Below are 19821 nucleotides of genomic sequence, written 5' to 3'. Positions count from 1 at the left end.
ATGCTAACAAAACAGCTGGAGGTATTAGGATTAGCAGAGAAGCCTCAACTGGTTACTCGCTTTCAGGAAGTTTTCCGATCCATGTGGTCTGTCAATGGGGATTCTGTCAGTAAAATTTATGCTGGAACTGGAGCCCTCGAAGGAAAAGCTAAGGTAGAGTACATTTTATTTTAAAACTCGAGCAATATTCAGTGTGTGTGTGTTATTTTTTAATTCTGTCATGAATGTAAGAACAATTAGGTTTCTTTTTTGTGTGTGCTTTTGTTGTAATAAAAAACAAACTAATGGGGAAAAAAAAACAACAAACATTTAATGAGAAAAGTTTGATTATGTTGATAACCAGATCTTGTTTCAGTACATCCTTTCTTAGTAAGACTAATGCTTCCCAGATAATACTATTCTGTAGGAAATGATGAGGCTCAAAGCTTTTATTTCTTTAGATCATTTATTTATATATATATATATATATATATATATATATATAAAGTATATTCAGATCAGCTTTAGTTTCTTTGAAAAGTTTCATTTTTCTGCCTTCTGTTGTTTTGGTATATCTCCTTTCTTTTAAAATGTGTTCCTCTGGACGTTGTTGATCATGCATCAAGTGTTTACTAATAGTGCTAAAACTTAACAGCTTATAGTTGGGTGGTTTTCCTTTGCATGCTCGTTCAGCTATTTCTTTTTAGTTCTGCAATTGCTGAAGAAAAACAACAACCAAATTCTGTTTCTACCTTCCTTCTCAATATTACAATAACAATTCTGTACTATACTGCAAATGTACTGCTCTGTTTCCCATCAATTTGTTTTGTCTATGTTGATGCTTGAGTGGTTCAGATTTCCTGATGCTGCCTCTTACTTTCCTTTTTTAACAATGTCACTTTCCTTGTTTCCATAACTCTCTCTCTTATCAGGTGATACCTGTCAAGACAAATGAGTGTTGAGCCATAGTAATTTTTGCCCTTAGTTCCTTCAAGAATTTTTTTCATACAAATTGTATTCTAGAATACAATGCTTCTCATTCCATGATCTCTGTTCGCTTCATTTGTATATATATACTATGTACTCATAGTTGACTTTTTTTCCCATCACTTGTTCTTTCAAACCATATCAGGGTCCTTCTCTGCCCAAGTACAAGGCATCACAGTAAGCTACATTAAAAAAGAAAACAAGTAAAGCTCTTTTCTGACTCTGCCCTTACTTGGTGCATACAAGACCTTCTCACTTGGTAATTGCTTCTATTTTTGTATAGAGTGGAATTTAGTTAAAAGTGTTTAGACTTATTTTCTTACAAAAATGTCACCCAGACCCTCGAGAAAACTACAGTAAGTATTTTTTTTTTGGGGGGTGTTTCCTCTTCTCCTTTCTCATTCAACCTCACTTGTTTCTTCTCTTGAATTAGTATGTTCCTGACATTCATTGGACTACTTTAAATTGTTACTTTGTAAAATGCATTTATTGTATTTACACTTAAATTTTTAATGTGTAAAATGCAGAGTGTATTTCCTCTGCTGTTTTTGAAATAATACAGAAGAGTCAATTACTGTGCTAGGGATCCCTGTCCTGGTGCAGCTGTTAATGAGTACCAAGTGTCATAATTCAAACACAGTGTCCCTGATAAAAGTCTGTGTCCAAGAAGGATCTTTAGTACTTGCAAAGCCATACAGTCCTTCTGTTCTTCCAGTGCAACTTGACCAGGTCACTAGTTCGTATCTTCAAGAGCATTCTGCTAATATATTTAAAAAGTAGTTTTTAAGTTGTTATTTCTTAAATGCAAAGTTTCGTGTTTGAAGTTCTTCCATTTCTTGCTTGCCAGTTAGATTCTTCAAAGTCCAAGAGTAGTTAGAAGTAAAAATACGGAAATTTAGGAGAGGAGAAATAATATTTTAACCTTAAATGTGTTAATGTACATTTCTATGCTGAAAAACAAACCTTTAAGAATTCTAATACTAATTACATCTAACTCCTTACCTACTCTTTCTTTTGCTTTCTCTGGGTTCCTTTCAATTAATTGCCTGATATGTGAATGGTGAGTGTGTTTTTGGATCATGTATTCAGTTATACATTGTCTGACAGAAAGCGAGCAGCATCCTATTAAAATTCTATTGCAATAGTATGCTCCCCAACACTTCATTCACATTATCTTACAAAATCATACTGTGAATTTGCTACTACTTATCCTTGACAAAAGAGTAGTTTCTCTTCTTGTTATATAGTACAGTTAATTGAACTAAATTATGGGTTGGGTTTGTAGTTTTTTAAGTTTTTGTCTTTTTTCCTATGTGCATTTAAGAGACCGTCATGAATGATGCAAGCTGTAAACTTAGAGCATTTTTTATAATAATATAATACCATGCAGCATCCCTGATGGATTATGGTCTGCATTTCATGCACATGCAATAGCATGTGTTTATGTATGCTTTGCAGGCAAAATACACTCGCGTGCATAAGACACTCTAAGCCATGTAATCAAGAAAATTACTTTGTGCCTGGGAAGTCATTGTCAGTGCTCTGTACACAGGTTAACGCTGCTGGTTTTTGAATCAAGTAGGACACTGCATGGCATGTTGATTACGTTATCCTCTAGATGTCTGACCCATGTAGTACCAGTACTTCTTGGAAATTTTTGCTGAGCTGTTTTAAGATGCTGCTCTTTCAGAGCACTGTTCTGTTGTGCCACTGGCATGCAGTGTGTGCGATGACAGTGCCTTGGTACAAATGTAGCTATAGATTAGTGAATATGTTCCTTCTGGGATACTGCATGAGGCTTGCATGTTATTTTAAAAAGCTAAGGAGTCTTAATAAATGGAAGCTATCCCTTTTGTAACACGGATATTTCAGAACGTAAATTCTGAACTAATATGCTCGTATGTGCATATATGCATACATGTTCATGTATCGTGACATTTGGACTCAAGTGCTTCTTCATCTCACTATTTGGGGAAACGCCCAAAATCCCGTATCATGGTCTAAACATGGCATTATATCAATTTAATTTTTGAAGACTAAGGGTTTAGGAAAAACTGTTATTCCCCTTCTTGCAGTATTTTGCTTAGTTTAAATAATTTAAACTGGAACAATCTGGTTCTTAGATATGTCTTGAAGGTATTAGCATGTTGTTTAGCATTTGAGGAAAAAAAGCAGATGTAGTACAGTAAGCTCAGGAGACTTTTATTTAACACCAAAGGAAGGAAATTGCCTTAGATATTAAAATCATTATTGCAGTTTACAAAAATGTTAATGAATATTGCCAATGTTTTTTATGAGCAATGTCCAACATAAAATATTTTATACGTATTCCTCCCTAACAGGCTGGAAAGCTGAAGGATGGTGCTCGTTCTGTGACCAGAACGATTCAAAATAACTTTTTTGATAGCTCCAAGCAGGAGGCCATTGATGTTTTGTTATTGGGAAATACCCTAAATAGTGATTTAGCAGATAAAGCACGGGCTCTCTTAACCACCAGCAGTTTACGCGGTATGTGTCTTTCAGGATTTTAATCTGTCTCATAACTATTTAATATAAGAAAGCTGTATGGAGTCTGTTTTCAAAGCAGTATTGGAAAGTGTAAATGCTATTTTATATTCTGTTGGCTTATTAAAAGATAAAAAGATACTTCTGCTTTACTAATACTACCAAACTAACATGCTGCAGTCGTTTCTTTACTGGTTGTATTTTGTTCGTACCTGTGGTGTAATAGGTAAATATTTGTGGAGCATACTTGTCTGAACTGTACAGTAGATGCATGTGAGCTATGGTTTGTTCAGTTCTTCAAATCCATTTATAGCAAGTGTTAACCACGACAATTACTTGATGAATTTTAGGGGAAAAAATGTTCTGTTCTATTTTAAAAATGTCTCTTTTTTTGATAAAGGTTTTCTTTATCTTGATCCGTTATGTCAATGAAGAACTTCTCATTGTGGTGTTAAACTAGATGCAAAGCATTTATTCTTTTCACAAGCTCAAGAAGGCTAGTGTTTGTCATCATTCTGGTTTCTTCTACCAAGGAGCTAATGGAAGAAAATTTCAGATAACGGGAGCTATGTGAAAATTCCTAGTGAATGAGTTTCTGTCACAAAATTATTTTTTGTGTAAGAAGCCTTTCCCAGGAATGTGTGTACCACCAAAGTTTGTCAGGCTGTGGGTGAAATCCTGCATCTAAATCGGAGAGAGATTTCGATTCGGACTTCTGTTTAGGCACAGTCATGTGGGATTTGGAGGGTCTGACTACCTCGATCTAGCTCACCTGATCGGAATGGGGCAGTGAGCCACAGAAACCTGCATTTCCAAACAGGCATAGCCTGCACGGTTTCCAGGAGTGCCTAGTTGTGTCCCATCCTTCTGGAGCTGTGACAGGCAGGAAAGCAGCAAGTAGTCTTGGTATAGGGCTGTGCTTAGAGTACTCCCCTGGGATGTAAGAGAGAAAGGAGCTAGTTCTTGGGCAAGGAAGAAGCTTAAGCTTGAATCTTCTTCCCAGCATTCCAGGTAAGAATATTCTAAGTGCTGGGTTGTTATAATTTTTAGGGATGAATAACATTCTTGACTTTTCCATTTTTTTAACCTTTCTCCTAGACACTTTCTAACCTAGAATGAGAAAAATGTGTTAGAGCTTCAGTGCGAATCTGTGGCATAAAAAAACAAAACAAAAAACCACCTTGCCCAATTGTAGTATTCATCTTGCGGGAATGGATTTATTACTGCATGGAATCAGGCTGTTTTCCTCTCACTTTACCACAAGGTTTCATGTTATTGTAACTTTTCCTGTATCTGAAACCTGCTAAATCCACCTTGCCTCAAAACTAGCTGAAAGTCTTTCTTGTTTAATTCTCACTTTCTCTGTGAACGCAAACTATCCTTTCAATGTTTGCAGCTCCTGTCAGCTGAGGACCATGAGTTTCTCTTCACTGAATGTAGTGTCTTTGTGTTGCCTACTAGGTGGGAATTAACTAGAGAGATGCTTCAATATACCTAAATCTACTACTAGCAGAGCAGGAAAGGGGACTTTGTTAAAACTGTTGTGAAGCTCTAGATTTTACAACATAGATGATGTGTTTTAACTGATCTGAACAGTTACATGTAGTAAATCATATATTGTAGCATGTTCTCTCTCTTTATTTTAATTGTGTATTTGACTAATCTTTTTCTTGTTTCCTTCTTACTGCATCCGTAGTTTCAGAGCAATCATTACAATCAGGTATAGTATAGAAAATTAAGCTGTAAATATCTGAGCAGCTCTTCTTCTCTTTTATCTTATGCCTATTTGCATAATATTTGGTTGCGGGCTCACGTTTTCCTGGTACTGTTTGGGCCTGGCGTTCATCTGCCACAAAATTCCTTAATCTGAGACAGGTTCTTTAATACAAGAGAAGTGAAAATAGAAGAAATAAAAAAGATTGCAATTATGCTTGGCTGTAAATTATGAAAAGAGACAGCCAATACTTTGTGGTTTTTTTTTTTCCTTGTAGTTTTTGTTCTTATTTTTGCAAAGGCTTTATTCTCACTGTAGAGGAATTTGCTTTTTAAATTAAGTTTGGGAGCTTCTGTATTTTTGTTCTGTCAGAATGTTTAATTTAGGATATCAGGTGAAATTTCTTTAGTACAATCTGTAACTTCATTGACTTGGCCATTAGAAGGCCTTACGTTTGTTCTTGCATGAGACTGACCGATTTTGTAATCGTGTCCCAGCAAAGGCTAATGCTTTACAGGAATGATTTAAAATAATATGCTGACACTTGTTTTCTTGTGGAGCAAAAGTACCGTCAAAGCTACTGAGATATGGCTACCTCTGCATGCAACACGAAAGTCTTAGAGCATTTAGGTAAAATTCTCAGCGACTAGAAGGCCTGGAGAAGGGAAGAATAATCTTCTGCTTTGAGACATGACAGTGATACCTTTGAGCTGTGTTTGATGGGCTTAAGATGAGACAGACGTTGGGCTTAAAATGAGACGTTGGTATTCAGCAATACCATAGCCATGAAGAAGTGCTGATGGTAAGAATGCACAGAGATGAGCTAGATAGAGGAAAATGACGTGAAAGATCTGTGCATTTTAAGAAGCTTTTGAAGACTCCTAGTTCTTGTCGTGCTTTTGAACTTTGATGTCGGAAGTTTCTTATCCTTAACAGAAGTTCTCCTTTTTGTTGCAACTTAAGCTGTTTCCTCAAATGGAGCAACTTCATGTAGATTTATACATGTTACATCTTTTTAGGGAAGACTTAAGAGTACTCCTCAGCTGTTCAACGTTTCATCTCCTTGCTCCCATAAACCATTAGTTAAAATGAAGTATTCCTGATGCTTGTATGTTCAGATTTTACTATGTGCTGAGAAAATTTAAACAGGTTTCTGAACTATTGTCTTAATATAGGGTTCATTTTTACTACTTTGCAGAAGTAGTGAAACTAGATGAGATGCTTAGTTTCGAGATGAGGAGAAAAACTTCATACTTAATATATGGGAGCATAAAGGGAGAGGAGGAGAGAAAGAAAAAAGGAAGCTACTAATAGTTGTTCAGACTGTTCTCCCATTTTAAGGGAATTCTGGGGTTCTGCACAGTATCCCATGAACTGGCATGCTCAGGTACTGCAGATTAATTGGGGAGGATCCTTGGAAAAAACTCTTAAGATTTGTTGTTGACTAGATTTTTTGCTCAGATACATCTGAAGTGTTTGAAGCTTTTTTTCTTCTAGAACCAGCTCAGCTGTAATCTGTGTTTTTGAACATTAAATGTTTATTCCCTTTACATTTATCTCAGCTTTGCTCTTTCTCTTTTTTTTTTTAATACCTACTTTTATTGAGTAGTTAAATAATGAAACCAGAGGCACTGGTAACACACACACCTGAAATTAATTGATTCATTTGCGTTTTGTCCATATTTGCTGATCATTGAAACATATAGTGACATTGTCATTTTTGGTGTTACCATGTAGACTATATCAACCTAGTTTATAACTCATTAAGTCACAAATGTCAATTTTATTTATTTATTTTTTTAACTTACTGAGGTAACATTTCACATTGGGCTTCATCCAGATACAGACTGTATGTGCTGAAAAATACCTACAGTATTTTGGATGTTGTAGCCAGAGTTCAGTCAAATTCAGTTGTATAGAATATCCCACCAAGGATTTTAAATTATTATTCCTCTTGTAGAAATGATTTTCAAATATATGCCTGCCCAGTATGAACACAGGTTAAAATATATTTGTTTCAAAATAACCTAAAATTCAATTGATTGGGGTTGTAATGTTGTAGAGCGAGACAATTTTTTGTCAACTAGATAAACAGCTAGAAGTGTGTAGTAAAATAATGTATGTGGGAAGTTAAGGAGCTCTTAAAAACTATTGGCTCAATCAATATTTTGGAAAATGAGTGTTTTTGGAAAATCTTTCTGCTTTCAAGGTGTCAATTTAATGTTTGTAATCAGCGTGTTGTCCAGTCACTTATAAAGTTTAGACTGTTCTGGTAAGATTTTTCACATCAGGGGCTCGTTACAGGGCCAGCGGTTAAGTAAGCAATAATTCATTCCTTCTTGGAAGGAGGTATGAATTATTTGGATCAACTATTTAAGCTGAAGGTTACACCAAAAGGAAGAGGGGCTGAAGTGAACAGAATAGAAGTCCAAAACTCTGGTCTTTGCTTTTATCTTAATGAGAGTACTGCAATCTGTGCAGGTCTTCAAAACTTGCCAGTGATATTATTTTGGATTCTAAAGCTCATCTTTTGGCTGATTTGGGTACCTGCATGCATCCTGGCTACATTTCTTGGATTGGTTTCTCTTCAGTGGTCAGGTGCTGGGGTGGTTTCTGTGTTTTGACTCTCAGAGGTTTTTCTAGCATTTTATGGCCTTGTTGACTTGACTGTTGCTCAGCGTGTAGATTCATCCCGTTGTAGACTCAGCGTGTGGCTCTCCTCTTCAGGCATCAGGTGTTCTGTTGGATCCTCAGTGTTTTGTTGACTTCATTTGCCTGGATTATGATAAGGAAAGAAATGGAGTGATCCAAGCATGATCTGCTTGCAGTACCCCCAAGAAAACACCACTCAATTCATTGGCTTTTGTATGCAATTGCCCCATATATAAGTATAAAGGTATATGATCAGTTCACCAGAGTAATTGTTCACAAACAACAAATACACTGTATTTTCTTCTATTGGTTCCGGTTTGTTTTAAAACCATTAGGGCTAGAGAATACCTGATTTTTGTTTTAATTGGATAGCCAAGATTCTGGAGCAAATTTAAAGGTGGTAAATATAAAAAGAATAACTAAAAAGATGACAGAAACCCAGGTTCATCATTATCCTATTTGGGGATTTGAATGAAAATCATTTTGCAGTCATTTGCAAGGCACCATGCAGTGGAGGGAAGAATTACACCTAATAGAGTTTCTCTGATTCTAATAGAATTATAACCATGGGAGACTTAAAAGTAGGTAAACTGCTATTACTTGGGTAAGGACAATGCAAATGATAGTGTTTACACTTGATGCTTTTTTTTTTTTTTCCCATTCAGATGAAAGAAAAAAGCATAATTAAAAAAAATAAATCAGATCTCTTTGAGGAAATATCTATATCCATATATTATGCAGCTAATCTATGAAGGGTCTTCAAAAATTTTTGTAATTCCAGTGTCTGAGCATTGAATAATCTTTTTTTTCCTCCTTCTCACAATGCCCAGATATTTACAAATAGGTCATTATTCTTTTTCCCATCTGGCAGATAAAAACAAGGCACAGAAATTAGTTTAATTGGTTTGAGTCCTAGCTTGCTTCCTTCATTAAAGTAGAGCTTCAGGAATTCAACTGAGCTAAAAAATATATATATAATTCAGATTTGTGGTTTAAAAAGAACATACTCTGATATGGTAATTTAACTTATCTATTTTAGTAAATGTATTTACATCAGTCTCTTTTACATTTCTAAAAATTAAATATCTGTAAATTGTTGTGTTTTTTGTTTTTTTTTTTAATGGAGATTGAATTTCATAAATGCAATTCATGAAAATGAGACAGAAATCTGTGCAGGCAAGTATTAAAAATAACAGTCTCCATAGAGAGTCACAGATAGGTGAGAGAATGGTAGATATTTATAGAAGAGAAACTGTTTTAATCTGATGTGTATATATATCTTACTATATATTAAATATATATTACTATATTTATATTACTATATGTAAATATATATCTATTTTGAACAAATTTCTACCATCTTTAATTCAGTTAGTATCCTACTTAGGCAAATAATACATCTGCAAACGTACTTTCCCTGGCAAAATGCTGCATCCATCTTGCTTTCACAGTTTAACTTTCTGTATGTCTATGCATGGATTTATTGCCTCTTTTTTTTTAAGGGAAGATGTCATTGCCAAATTTTCTGGAAAAGAAAAAAAATATATAAAAAAATAACGTATCTTCAAATGTTTTTGCAGCATCTGTAAAAGTGCTAAAGAGCATGTGTGAAAACTTTTATAAGTATGCAAAACCGAAAAAAGTTAGAGTCTGCGTTGGGACATGGAACGTCAATGGGGGGAAGCAGTTTCGAAGCATTGCCTTTAAAAATCAGACCCTCACTGACTGGCTTCTAGACGCACCAAACATAGCTGGTATTCATGAATTCCAAGGTAGGATTTGTATTCTGTCATTTTTTTCCTTGAAAACTCTGATTTTCTTAATTAGGACATGAACATTAATATATATTTGAGGCCTTGGTTCTGAAGTTAATTGTAAACAACAAATAGCTTTTTCAATATTTAAATGCAGATCGAAGAAGCAAGCCTGTAGACATATTTGCCATTGGATTTGAGGAAATGGTGGAGTTAAATGCAGGAAACATTGTGAATGCAAGGTAGGTGATAAAATCTCTACATAACCACATTTTTTGAGTAAAATGTTATTTATTTATTATGTCTTTAATTGTAATTGTTGGGGTTATTCTATACTATTTTTTGACTGTATTCCAGTTCTCTCTGCTGGTTTCTACGCCAGGACAGCAGACGTTTTCTCAGCTTTCCATTGCAAAGCTGTGACCACTTACATTACTTACAATGTAATCTCCAGGATCCAAACAGTCAGTACTTGGCTATGTTTTGGATTGCACCTTCAGTAGCTTAACTTTTACGCTCACTTAACACTTCGAAGGAATTTCTCTCTGATGGTAGTGTTCTGCAGTCTCTGTGACTTCCTACCGCTGAGAACAGCGAGCCCTCATGCTTTTTTTCCTTCCAAAAGCATGTATTGTCAGTGTGCCTTTATGTAATGTCTTCCATCAGATTCTGATCTTTATAAAACAAGTATATCCTTCCATACTATCAGTTTTCACTGTTATTAAGAGAAGAAGTAAAATTTGATCATAATTTGATCTGTTTCTAGTTTGTATTTAGCTCTATTATCCCATACATTACATATAGATATTACCATGGAGTGGTAATATATATTTTTTTCCCCTCTGTGGGGTATGCAAATACACTTTTACCAGTGCTGGGTAATACTAGTGATGAAGTCTGGGTGTAATCCTGGGATTGTATTCACTTTGTTGGTTGTTTTGTCTGCCTGTTCTGCAAGTTTTGTGGCATTTGTCAAGCTTTAATTCATTGGAAAAAGAATCTAAAGCCTATTGTACTTTTAGCCTTTGCACAGGCTTTTGTCCTGAGGATAAAGTGGCAGTTTGTGTCATCCCCTAATTTCACACTGTCTAGTTAACACTGCTTTCAGATCTGTTATTTTTCATGTACGTCCAATGCTAGCTCTGAAAACCATTCTTTTATGTCTTCAAGGAAGTTTCTTCTTGATCTAAGACCACAGACATCTCTGTTTTCCAAAATTAACTGAGCTCTAGGCTGGGAGGTAACTCCTGAGAAAAATTCTTTGGTTTTGCTCCTCTATTTTAGCTTCAGAAGTGCATCATTCATAGCTTGGCTTTGACTTACATCCCCAGTGTTTGGTTAAGGTTACTGTATGAACATCATTCAACTAGATCAACACTTTTGATACCTGCTTAATTTCTTATGTTTTAAAACTGGCATTTTTAATCCCACGGCTAGCACAACGAATCAGAAGCTCTGGGCTGCTGAACTGCAGAAGACTATATCAAGGGATTACAAGTATGTGCTGCTGGCTTCCGAGCAGTTAGTGGGCGTCTGCCTGTTTGTGTTCATCAGACCCCAGCACGCTCCCTTTATCAGGTCAGTGAATGCACAGCTGTGCCCAGGCTGGGTCACCTGCAGGTTAGTGGGTATTGCAAAATAATAGCCAAGAGTGCTAAGAAGGAGGTTGGGCTCCAAAAGAGCTGTTCTGACTTCTGGGGAACTAGTTGCTTAAATTCTTTTATCATAGTTTTTAAATGCTGTATCAGTTGCCTAGAAGGCTTGAAAAGCTGAGGTGTTATATCATTGCTTGCTTGGTAACTGTTAGCATCTTTTTAGAACGGTTCAGTGGCCTTCCTGCTGAAAGAACAATGTGAAAATGTCATATCCCCAAGATAATGCCATGCTGTTATCCTTTGGTTGCTTTACAAAGCACCCAGTGATACAGCACTTCTCAGGCAGACTTAAAGCTGTTGACTTCTGTGCCGTTGTGTTCAAAGGTTTAATAGTTGTTTAACTCTTTTAGGGACGTCGCTGTTGATACTGTAAAGACTGGCATGGGAGGAGCCACTGGTAACAAAGGTGCAGTAGCAATTCGGATGTTGTTTCATACATCCAGTCTTTGCTTTGTCTGCAGCCATTTTGCTGCAGGACAATCACAAGTTAAAGAGAGAAATGAAGACTTTGCAGAAATAGCTCGCAAGCTCAGTTTTCCAATGGTAAGCAAGTGTTCAAATTCCTTCAGAAATGAGAGATTAAATCCCTTGAGCTCCAGCAGTGTCATCCGAAAGATTTATTTATTTTTCTCCCCTCTCCAGATGCCTGCAGAAATTAAATTTCCTTGGGTTAGAGGTCTCAGAGATAATTAAGTTCCCATAATTTTTATTAAAGTAGATGACTGGAAAAAGAACTGACCTTTCCACTGCAGTGACTGATAGGAGAGATGAAGCATAAATTCACTTGCATCAAGGATTTAGCATAGGAAAGAGGCTTTCTAGGTTCCTGATAAATGGTAGAACTTCTGTAGATACTGAAGCTAATCAAATATGAGGGGGGAAAAATAATCATAGGAAACAGCACTATTTTCTGCACTATTTTCACATAAGAATGATTTTTTTTTTGTTAACTCATTTTAAGTTCTCATTAATTCATTTTTGTCAAATTAGATCATACAGTTCTGTAGTTTATTCTCATAAGGGGTTATCAGAAACCAAATAAATATTTGGTGATCTTAACACTGCAACAAAATGCTTGCTTGAGCCTTGAAGCTGTCTTAAATTGCACAGTCAAAATGTCCTTTGTTAGCCCTGTGGCGTTGTACAGGATATCTGATACCTGATTTTGCAAGATTTCTTTTTTCTAAATTTTTCACCATGGTCCTGTTTCAGCTTTTCTTGAAAGTGTTTTTTTTTTTAGGGTTTCCAGAAACTGTTTCCTAAGTGCTGTTGTTTTAATCTGTCAGTGTATCTGCTCTGGGCAGATCTACTTAAGGACAATGGAAAAATCAAAACAAAGTAAAAGTTCTCACTTTAAACCCTAGGTTTTCTTTAAACTAAAAGAGCCTTTCTGTCTCTTCCCAGCCTTGAAAATTTTATGTAACTGAATGAACTGAAAAATTTGTGTAGCTGTAGGCTTCAATTTAATCTGAATAATAAAGGCTTCAATTTGCAGTTTGTCAGGGTATTGTACTAGAGAAATGCAGGATAGTGTTTTGTTGTTCTCCTTTGTAACTTATTTGTGATACAGGTAGCAGTCATCATCTTGGAGCAAACTTCTAAAACTGGTGCAGAAGGAAGAGGAATTTTTGGAATCCAATTCAGATGATTCATGTTTCTTTAGAAATGCAAACAACATAAATGTTATTTCTTCCTTCATATCATGGATGTGTGAATACCACACCCTTGGCTATGTGGTTCTAACCATATGCATGCTAAATACTAACACATACTTCAGTTGTCCTCATCAGCTAGAAATGATGCATATTTTATAATTAAAATACAAGACAAAAACAAACACACAAAAAAACTGAACTGCACCTGTAACTAGTAAATTACTGTCACTTTATTGTTTTTAACTTCAGTGTGTGCTTGTCTTTTACAGGGAAGGATGCTATTTTCCCATGACTACATCTTCTGGTGTGGTGACTTTAATTATCGAATAGACATTCCTAATGAAGAGGTTAAGGAACTAATACGGCAACAAAACTGGGATTCCCTTATAGCAGGAGACCAGCTTATCAATCAGAAAAATTCTGGACAGGTATCTTAAAAACGCTACTGCATTTAAGAATACTAGGTTTTTATTTTTGGCTTTCAAGAAACAAGTTTCAGTGGTGCGTCTGTAAATCTATGATCCCCAGAACGTTTTTATCACTTCTGTCAGGGCAGTAGTGTGGAAGGGTGTGTGGGTCACAGCAACATTTAGTAACGGGCTTGTAACTGCCCTGAAGAGGTAGTGATACCAATACAATGACTAGTTGTAGGAACAATAACTAGCAGTTTGACTACAACATATGGTCCAAATGATAGCTTTTTATTTCCAAAGAAAAAGAGTGTGGAACAATGAAGTCTGAAGAAAGCTTCAGATTTAGATTTTTAGGGTTTCTTGGGGAGGCAGTATGTAGCAGTTAAAGGAATATTTGTAATGAGTCAAATTTTGTGCGAAAGTATATAATCTATTTTTCCAGCTTTATGTGGGAATGCTGTAGATGGTAAAATTAGAGGCAGTCCTGTGTTTGTTTTGTCTGCTTGCCAGTGCTTTGATCATAAGCAGTGTTGTTCTGAAGTAGAATTCTCTTCGATTTACGTTCATGTCCTGTGCAACAGAAGAGGAGGGAAAACATTGACAAAATTGTTTTTATAGCCTAGTTCCTAGAGAAAAATGGTGTAGGTTCAGACAGCATGATTGCCTGTTCATTTGATCCAAGTGGGAAAGGTTGCAGGGACACTTAAGACAGATATAAAGCTGGAAAGATCTATGGAAAATAACAGAATATGAAAAAGACTCAAGATCACCCCCTGGTTGGGGAAAACAAGGAGAGGTGTTAGTGCACACTCAGGCTGATACCCCATTACTGGGAGATGTCTGGCTGGGCAGCAGGGCAATGCAGTTGTCTGGCAAGAGGAGCTCTGCTGCTGCCTGTGAGTCTTTACACCCCCACAGACCCACGTCCACACCCCAGCATCTATCTGTTGTTCAAGAAAAGCATATACACAGCACCTTTCTTAATAACTGTAGGTAGTGAAATAATTACCCAAGGCAAATAAATTCATACATTGTCTCAGCAGTTGCGGGTGATCTGACAGTGATGTTTAAACTGACTGGATTTTGATTTATATTTTCAACTGGAAAAGCACTCTAACCTGGTGTTTGATATGGACTTGGCTAGAAGATCTAAGTTAGATCGGTACTTTCCAGATTTCTGACCAGGTAAAACTGCCTGTGCAAGATTAAGCTATAGATTGGAGCTGATTAAGCTAGCTAAAGGATTTTAGCTTATGTTTAATTTAAACACGTCAGGAGCGAGCAAATCTCCTGGCCTTCTAGGGCATTGTGTCAGCTGGCTGTATCTGTTACACTGGGAAATACCAAACAGGGCTTCAGGGTTTTTGATTACTTGCAATTGATTCTGCTTCTCTAAATTCCCTATGTACTCTTGACAGATAATTTCACATACATTTTTTATTCTGTTTTCCTTTCCTCTTGAGAAGAAAGAGTGATAGCATTTCTTTAATCTTTCAGATCATGTCAAATGTATTGATTTTAAGGTCTTTTTTTTTTTCTTCCTCTTAACTCCTATTAATTTACTTGTGGGGCACCTTGCCTTTCTGAGAATGTTATGTATGTTCAGACAGGTACATAAAATATAAACCTCAGTTCCCAGCTTTTGCTGATAAATGAGCAACTAATCAACTAATTAAAGTGTTGTGGACAGCATCTGTCTTCCTGGTGGCCTCAAGTTCTGCATAGCGTTGGAAGAACAATAGGTTGCTCAGGAGTCTGGGTTTAAAGACATAAATGTTGACATGTTTCTATTTAATGATGATCTGTCTGGGTACTGTTTAGTCATAGTGGCAAATGTAGAATGCTTCCAGCAGATAAAATTTGGAAAAGGATTCATACTATCAAATTACTCTTTTTTTGAAGATGTGTATACAATTTTCACAGTTAAAAGAGAGAGTTCTGATTAGTTTCAAGCTGTTTCCCATCTGTTTCTGTCATGACATATAATTACTTTATTTCTTACAGATTTTTAGGGGATTTTTAGAGGGGAAAATTAATTTTGCTCCTACGTACAAATATGATCTGTTTTCGGATGATTATGACACCAGTGAGAAATGTCGCACACCAGCATGGACAGATCGTATTCTTTGGAGAAGAAGGAAATGGCCTTTTGACCGATCAGGTTTGAGTGCTTTCCTTAAACTGTTTTAAAGATTCTTTTAACCGGCTTATGGGTGACATTATTAGTGACATTCACAGTGCCGGTGATTCTGAGCTTCTATCCCAGACAGAAAGCTTCTAACAGTCTTTGATAAATAGAAGCAACACTGAACAGGAGGTTCAAGAATCAGACAGCAGTTACTGACGTTTCACTAGTTCAAAAGGAATTTTTTTTTTTTCTGTACAGTGCTTGGTTTTGGCTTTCTTATTTCTTTTTTTTTTTTTTTTTTTTTTTTTTTTACAAATGATTTATTTTTTAGCATGTTCCTATAATCATTATGTTTTTCTCTAATACTGAATGTAGCTGAAGACCTGGATCTTCTAAATGCTAGTTTTCACGATGACAGTAAAGTCCCTTACACGTGGAATCCTGGTACCTTGTTGCACTATGGAAGAGCGGAGCTGAAAACGTCTGATCATAGGTTTCAGTTTTTCTTATACAGTCCTCATCATTGAGGATTTAATATCAATGCTTTTTATATTTTGTTCCTCAGATATTCTTGCTTACAGGTTTTTCTTCATTTTGTTTTTCAAGGCCTGTGGTGGCATTGATTGATATTGACATATTTGAAATTGAAGCAGAAGAGAGACAGAAAGTTTATAAGGCGGTGATCGCAATGCAAGGGCCACCTGATGGCACTGTAATGGTCTCCATCAGAAGTTCTTCAGGAGAAGAAAGCTATTTTGATGATAACTTGATCGATGATCTTCTTCAAAAATTTGCAAGCTACGGTGAAGTTATTCTTATAAGGTTAAAAAAGACTTTTCATTATTAATCTCTATTCCTCTTAATTGTTCCCATCTATTTCTTAATTGAAGTGACTTTCTTAGTGGGTGTTTCCGTTCTGCTCTGCTTCATTTTTAACATTGCTTTCAAGTCTTATTTTAATGTTGAACAATTACAGTTGAAGATGTTTTATGTACATACATGTTTTTCAGTTTTCAGACTTTTCCCACATTGTCTTTATTTTTGAGAGATTATTATGCTTTGTCAGAAATCAGACTTAAATCTGTTATTTGTATGATTTTTGTACAGATTTGTATTCAGAAGTTAGCTCAGCAGTTTTAATGATCTGACGTCAAGAGGATCCCTGTGAATGTTGTGTTTTCACAAAGCTGTTAATAGAACAAAAAGTGGTGTGTTTTTGCTGTTGTTTTCAGAAAGCTGAGAGCATAGTCCCGAGAACGTAGTTCCAGCTAATATGGAACACCTAATACTGATATCTGACCAGTAGCCACTCAATTAATATTGAATGTGTAAATGTAGCTGCATAATTTTTGAGAGGACAGTGATTTCTGTGTTATGCTTGCCTAGTTCTTTTGCCTTTTTTTTGCAAGGATACATTCAGTTAAAGCTTATTAGCTAATATATATATATACGAACTTAAAAGGAAATAAAATATTTTCCATCAAGGGAATCATTAAAAATCTTTATGGTGAGAGGCTTCAGAGGACAGTAGGTAGGATGAAGTATTTTAATTATCATTTACAAATCACTTACCAATGGACTTTACAGGTTCGTGGCAGACAAGATGTGGGTAACCTTTTTGGAAGGAAGCTCTGCTTTGAATGTCCTGAATTTGAATGGTACTGAGGTAATGTAAAAATTACTGAACTTCTGAATAGCAACTGAAGATCCAATTTTTTAAGCAATACTTCACTTTGATTTTTACAAGGCTTTTGTGTTTCGTAGTAGACTGTTGCATATAGTCTTTTTTTCTGCTTTTGATAGCCTCATAGCATTTATGTTCTCTTTCAAAAACCAGCTGAAGGAAGTATCAAAATAAATTTATTTTTAGGATAAGGACCGTTAGAGAAGTTAAGATTTCAAGTTGAGGGAATCAAACAGCATCAAATCAAACTTCATCAAATAAAGGATTTTAAAATTCTTTTTTCTTTAATTACTTAAAAGGTGTAGTTTTTAACTTGAGGTTGTAGTATGAACTACTTCATTGCTTTTATAGCCTGGTATTATTAAGAGTTCATCATTCCTGTATTGAAATTTTCACATTTCCAAGTGACTGCAGCTCTGTCATTGACTTCTGTAGGGCTGGTATTTCATCTTTGTAAAAATTTCAGTTCTCATACTCAGCTTTTTACTGAGCTATAGTCCTGTTAAGACTTAGATTCTATAAGGTGATACTTGCAGATGGATCCCTGTACCTGTTGAGAGTTTCACTGAAGGTGCATGCATGATAGGGGCTCAGTGTCGTGTCAGCCTGCAGAATGAAGGCCTGCTCTTTTATTAGTGTCTAATGACTTATTAATGTAGTTTACTGGCAAGTCTGTTTTCCTTTACAAAGTGTAGTGTCTGTGTCAGAATAAATAAACCAGAAACTTTCGTATTAACTGGAAAGAAAAATCTTGTTAGATACGTTGTCTGTTTTTCTTTAGAAAGTTATTAAGTAGTTGCAATTAATGGTTTAAACTACATAAGTGTACCTAATTACCAAAATGAAGTGACCATAATTATTTTCTGTGACATGTCACTGTCATTGTTTGGTTCCATAAATTCTAATAACCTTACTTGTGATATCATAGAATCATAGAATCATAGAATATCCTGAGTTGGAAGGGACCCTTAAGGATCATCAAGTCCAACTCTTGACACCGCACAGGTCTACCCAAGTTCAGACCATGTGACTAAGTGCACAGTCCAATCTCTTCTTAAATTCAGTCAGGCTCGGTGCAGTGACCACTTCCCTGGGGAGCCTGTTCCAGTGTGCAACTACTCTCTCTGTGAAGAACCCCTTCCTGATGTCCAGCCTAAACTTCCCCTGCCTCAGCTTAACTCCATTCCCACGGGTCCTGCCGCTGGTGTTAATGGAGAAAAGGTCTCCTGCCTCTCGACACCCCCTTACGAGGAAGTTGTAGACTGCGATGAGGTCTCCCCTCAGCCTCCTCTTCTCCAGGCTGAACAGGCCCAGTGCCCTCAGCCGTTCCTCATACGTCTTCCCCTCCAGGCCTTTCACCATCTTCGTAGCCCTCCTCTGGACACTCTCCAACAGTTTCATGTCCTTTTTATACTGTGGTGCCCAGAACTGCACACAGTACTCGAGGTGAGGCCGCACCAGCGCAGAGTAGAGCGGGACAATCACCTCCCTCGACCTACTAGCGATGCCGTGCTTGATGCACCCCAGGACACGATTGGCCCTCCTGGCTGCCAGGGCACACTGCCGGCTCATATTCAACTTGCTGTCTACCACGACCCCCAGATCCCTCTCTTCTAGGCCGCTCTCCAGCGTCTCATCGCCCAGTCTGTACGTGCAGCCAGGGTTTCCCCGTCCCAGGTGCAGGACCCGGCACTTGCTCTTATTGAACTTCATGCGGTTGGCGATCGCCCAGCTCTCCAACCTATCCAGATCCCTCTGCAAGGCCTTTCCACCCTCATTCGAGTCCACAACTCCTCCAAGTTTGGTGTCATCAGCAAACTTGCTCAAAATGCCTTCTATTCCTACATCCAGATCGTTTATAAAAATATTGAAAAGTACCGGCCCTAAAATGGAGCCTTGAGGGACCCCACTAGTGACCGCCCGCCAGCCTGACGCAGCCCCATTCACCATAACCCTTTGGGCCCTGCCCGTTAGCCAATTGCTCACCCATCGTATGATGTTTTTATTTAGCTGTATGCTGGACATTTTGTCCAGTAGGATCCTATGGGAAACCGTGTCAAAAGCCTTGCTGAAGTCCAAAAAAATCACATCAGCTGGTTTCCCTTGGTCCACCATACGGGTGATCTTATCATAAAAGGAAATCAGGTTAGTTAGGCAGGACCTACCCTTCACAAACCCATGCTGGCTGGGACCAATGACTGCTTTGTCCCCCAGGTGCGCCTCAATACGTTCGAGAACCATCTTCTCCATGAGTATTTTTTTTTCTTTTGCCTCATTAATCTAGAATGCTGAATTACAATATTGCTTTTTTTAACAATTTGTTTTGTGCATCCCTTTTTGACAATTCAGCTACTAGGAAGGATTATAAACATAAGCTTGAAAAATCCAGACTGGATCAGAAGTTTGGAAGATGAAATGAATCTGGAGAAGATGAATGTTGGGCTGCCTTCATCAACAAGCTCCACTTTGCTTTGTGAAGATGCTGAGGTTACTGCAGACTATGATATGGAAGGTTTGTTGAAAAAAATGTTAGTGATATTTTTGAAATGCCTATAGTTCTAATTAATCTGGTTAATATATATACTGATACTACAATTTAAAAAGCATATACCTTGCTGAAACAGGTAAACTGAAAATCTGGTTATTTGCAACAATATCTTGACAACTCGTTGAGCAGCGTCAGCTTCGTTGTCGC

At 36.8% G+C, this 19821-nt stretch overlaps 1 protein-coding gene and 1 long non-coding RNA gene across 12 annotated transcripts in view; one reads left to right on the top strand and one right to left on the bottom strand.

Annotated features, from left to right (window-relative positions):
- The window catches only part of SYNJ1 (synaptojanin 1), a 65971-nt gene that overhangs the window by 23441 nt on the left and 22709 nt on the right, over window positions 1-19821 (top strand). For 8 of the 10 annotated variants that reach the window (XM_072026416.1, XM_072026411.1, XM_072026420.1 and 5 more), the window contains exons 11-23: window positions 1-153; window positions 3309-3474; window positions 5168-5191; window positions 9418-9609; window positions 9749-9833; window positions 11029-11169; window positions 11597-11789; window positions 13171-13329; window positions 15319-15475; window positions 15818-15935; window positions 16049-16264; window positions 17030-17108; window positions 19476-19638. In XM_072026416.1, the coding sequence (XP_071882517.1) occupies window positions 1-153; window positions 3309-3474; window positions 5168-5191; window positions 9418-9609; window positions 9749-9833; window positions 11029-11169; window positions 11597-11789; window positions 13171-13329; window positions 15319-15475; window positions 15818-15935; window positions 16049-16264; window positions 17030-17108; window positions 19476-19638 (1846 nt within the window). The remainder of the gene's footprint in view (window positions 154-3308; window positions 3475-5167; window positions 5192-9417; window positions 9610-9748; window positions 9834-11028; window positions 11170-11596; window positions 11790-13170; window positions 13330-15318; window positions 15476-15817; window positions 15936-16048; window positions 16265-17029; window positions 17109-19475; window positions 19639-19821) is intronic. The other 2 variants (XM_038165853.2, XM_072026429.1) reach the window with 2 other exon arrangements.
- LOC139999207 (uncharacterized) overlaps window positions 7425-19821 on the bottom strand; it is a 35254-nt gene continuing 22857 nt past the window's right edge. Inside the window, exons 3-4 of one of the 2 annotated variants that reach the window (XR_011804443.1) lie at window positions 9250-9362; window positions 7425-7960 (exon numbers count right to left, since the gene is read on the bottom strand). This is a non-coding gene — a long non-coding RNA (uncharacterized lncRNA). The remainder of the gene's footprint in view (window positions 7961-9249; window positions 9363-19821) is intronic. The other variant, XR_011804448.1, reaches the window with a different exon arrangement.

The sequence above is a fragment of the Anas platyrhynchos genome, chromosome 1, assembly GCF_047663525.1.
Source record: "Anas platyrhynchos isolate ZD024472 breed Pekin duck chromosome 1, IASCAAS_PekinDuck_T2T, whole genome shotgun sequence".
In the NCBI taxonomy this organism is placed as follows: Eukaryota; Metazoa; Chordata; class Aves; order Anseriformes; family Anatidae; genus Anas; species Anas platyrhynchos.
Note: the sequence above shows the minus strand (reverse complement) of the source record. Positions and strands in the feature narration are given on the sequence as shown.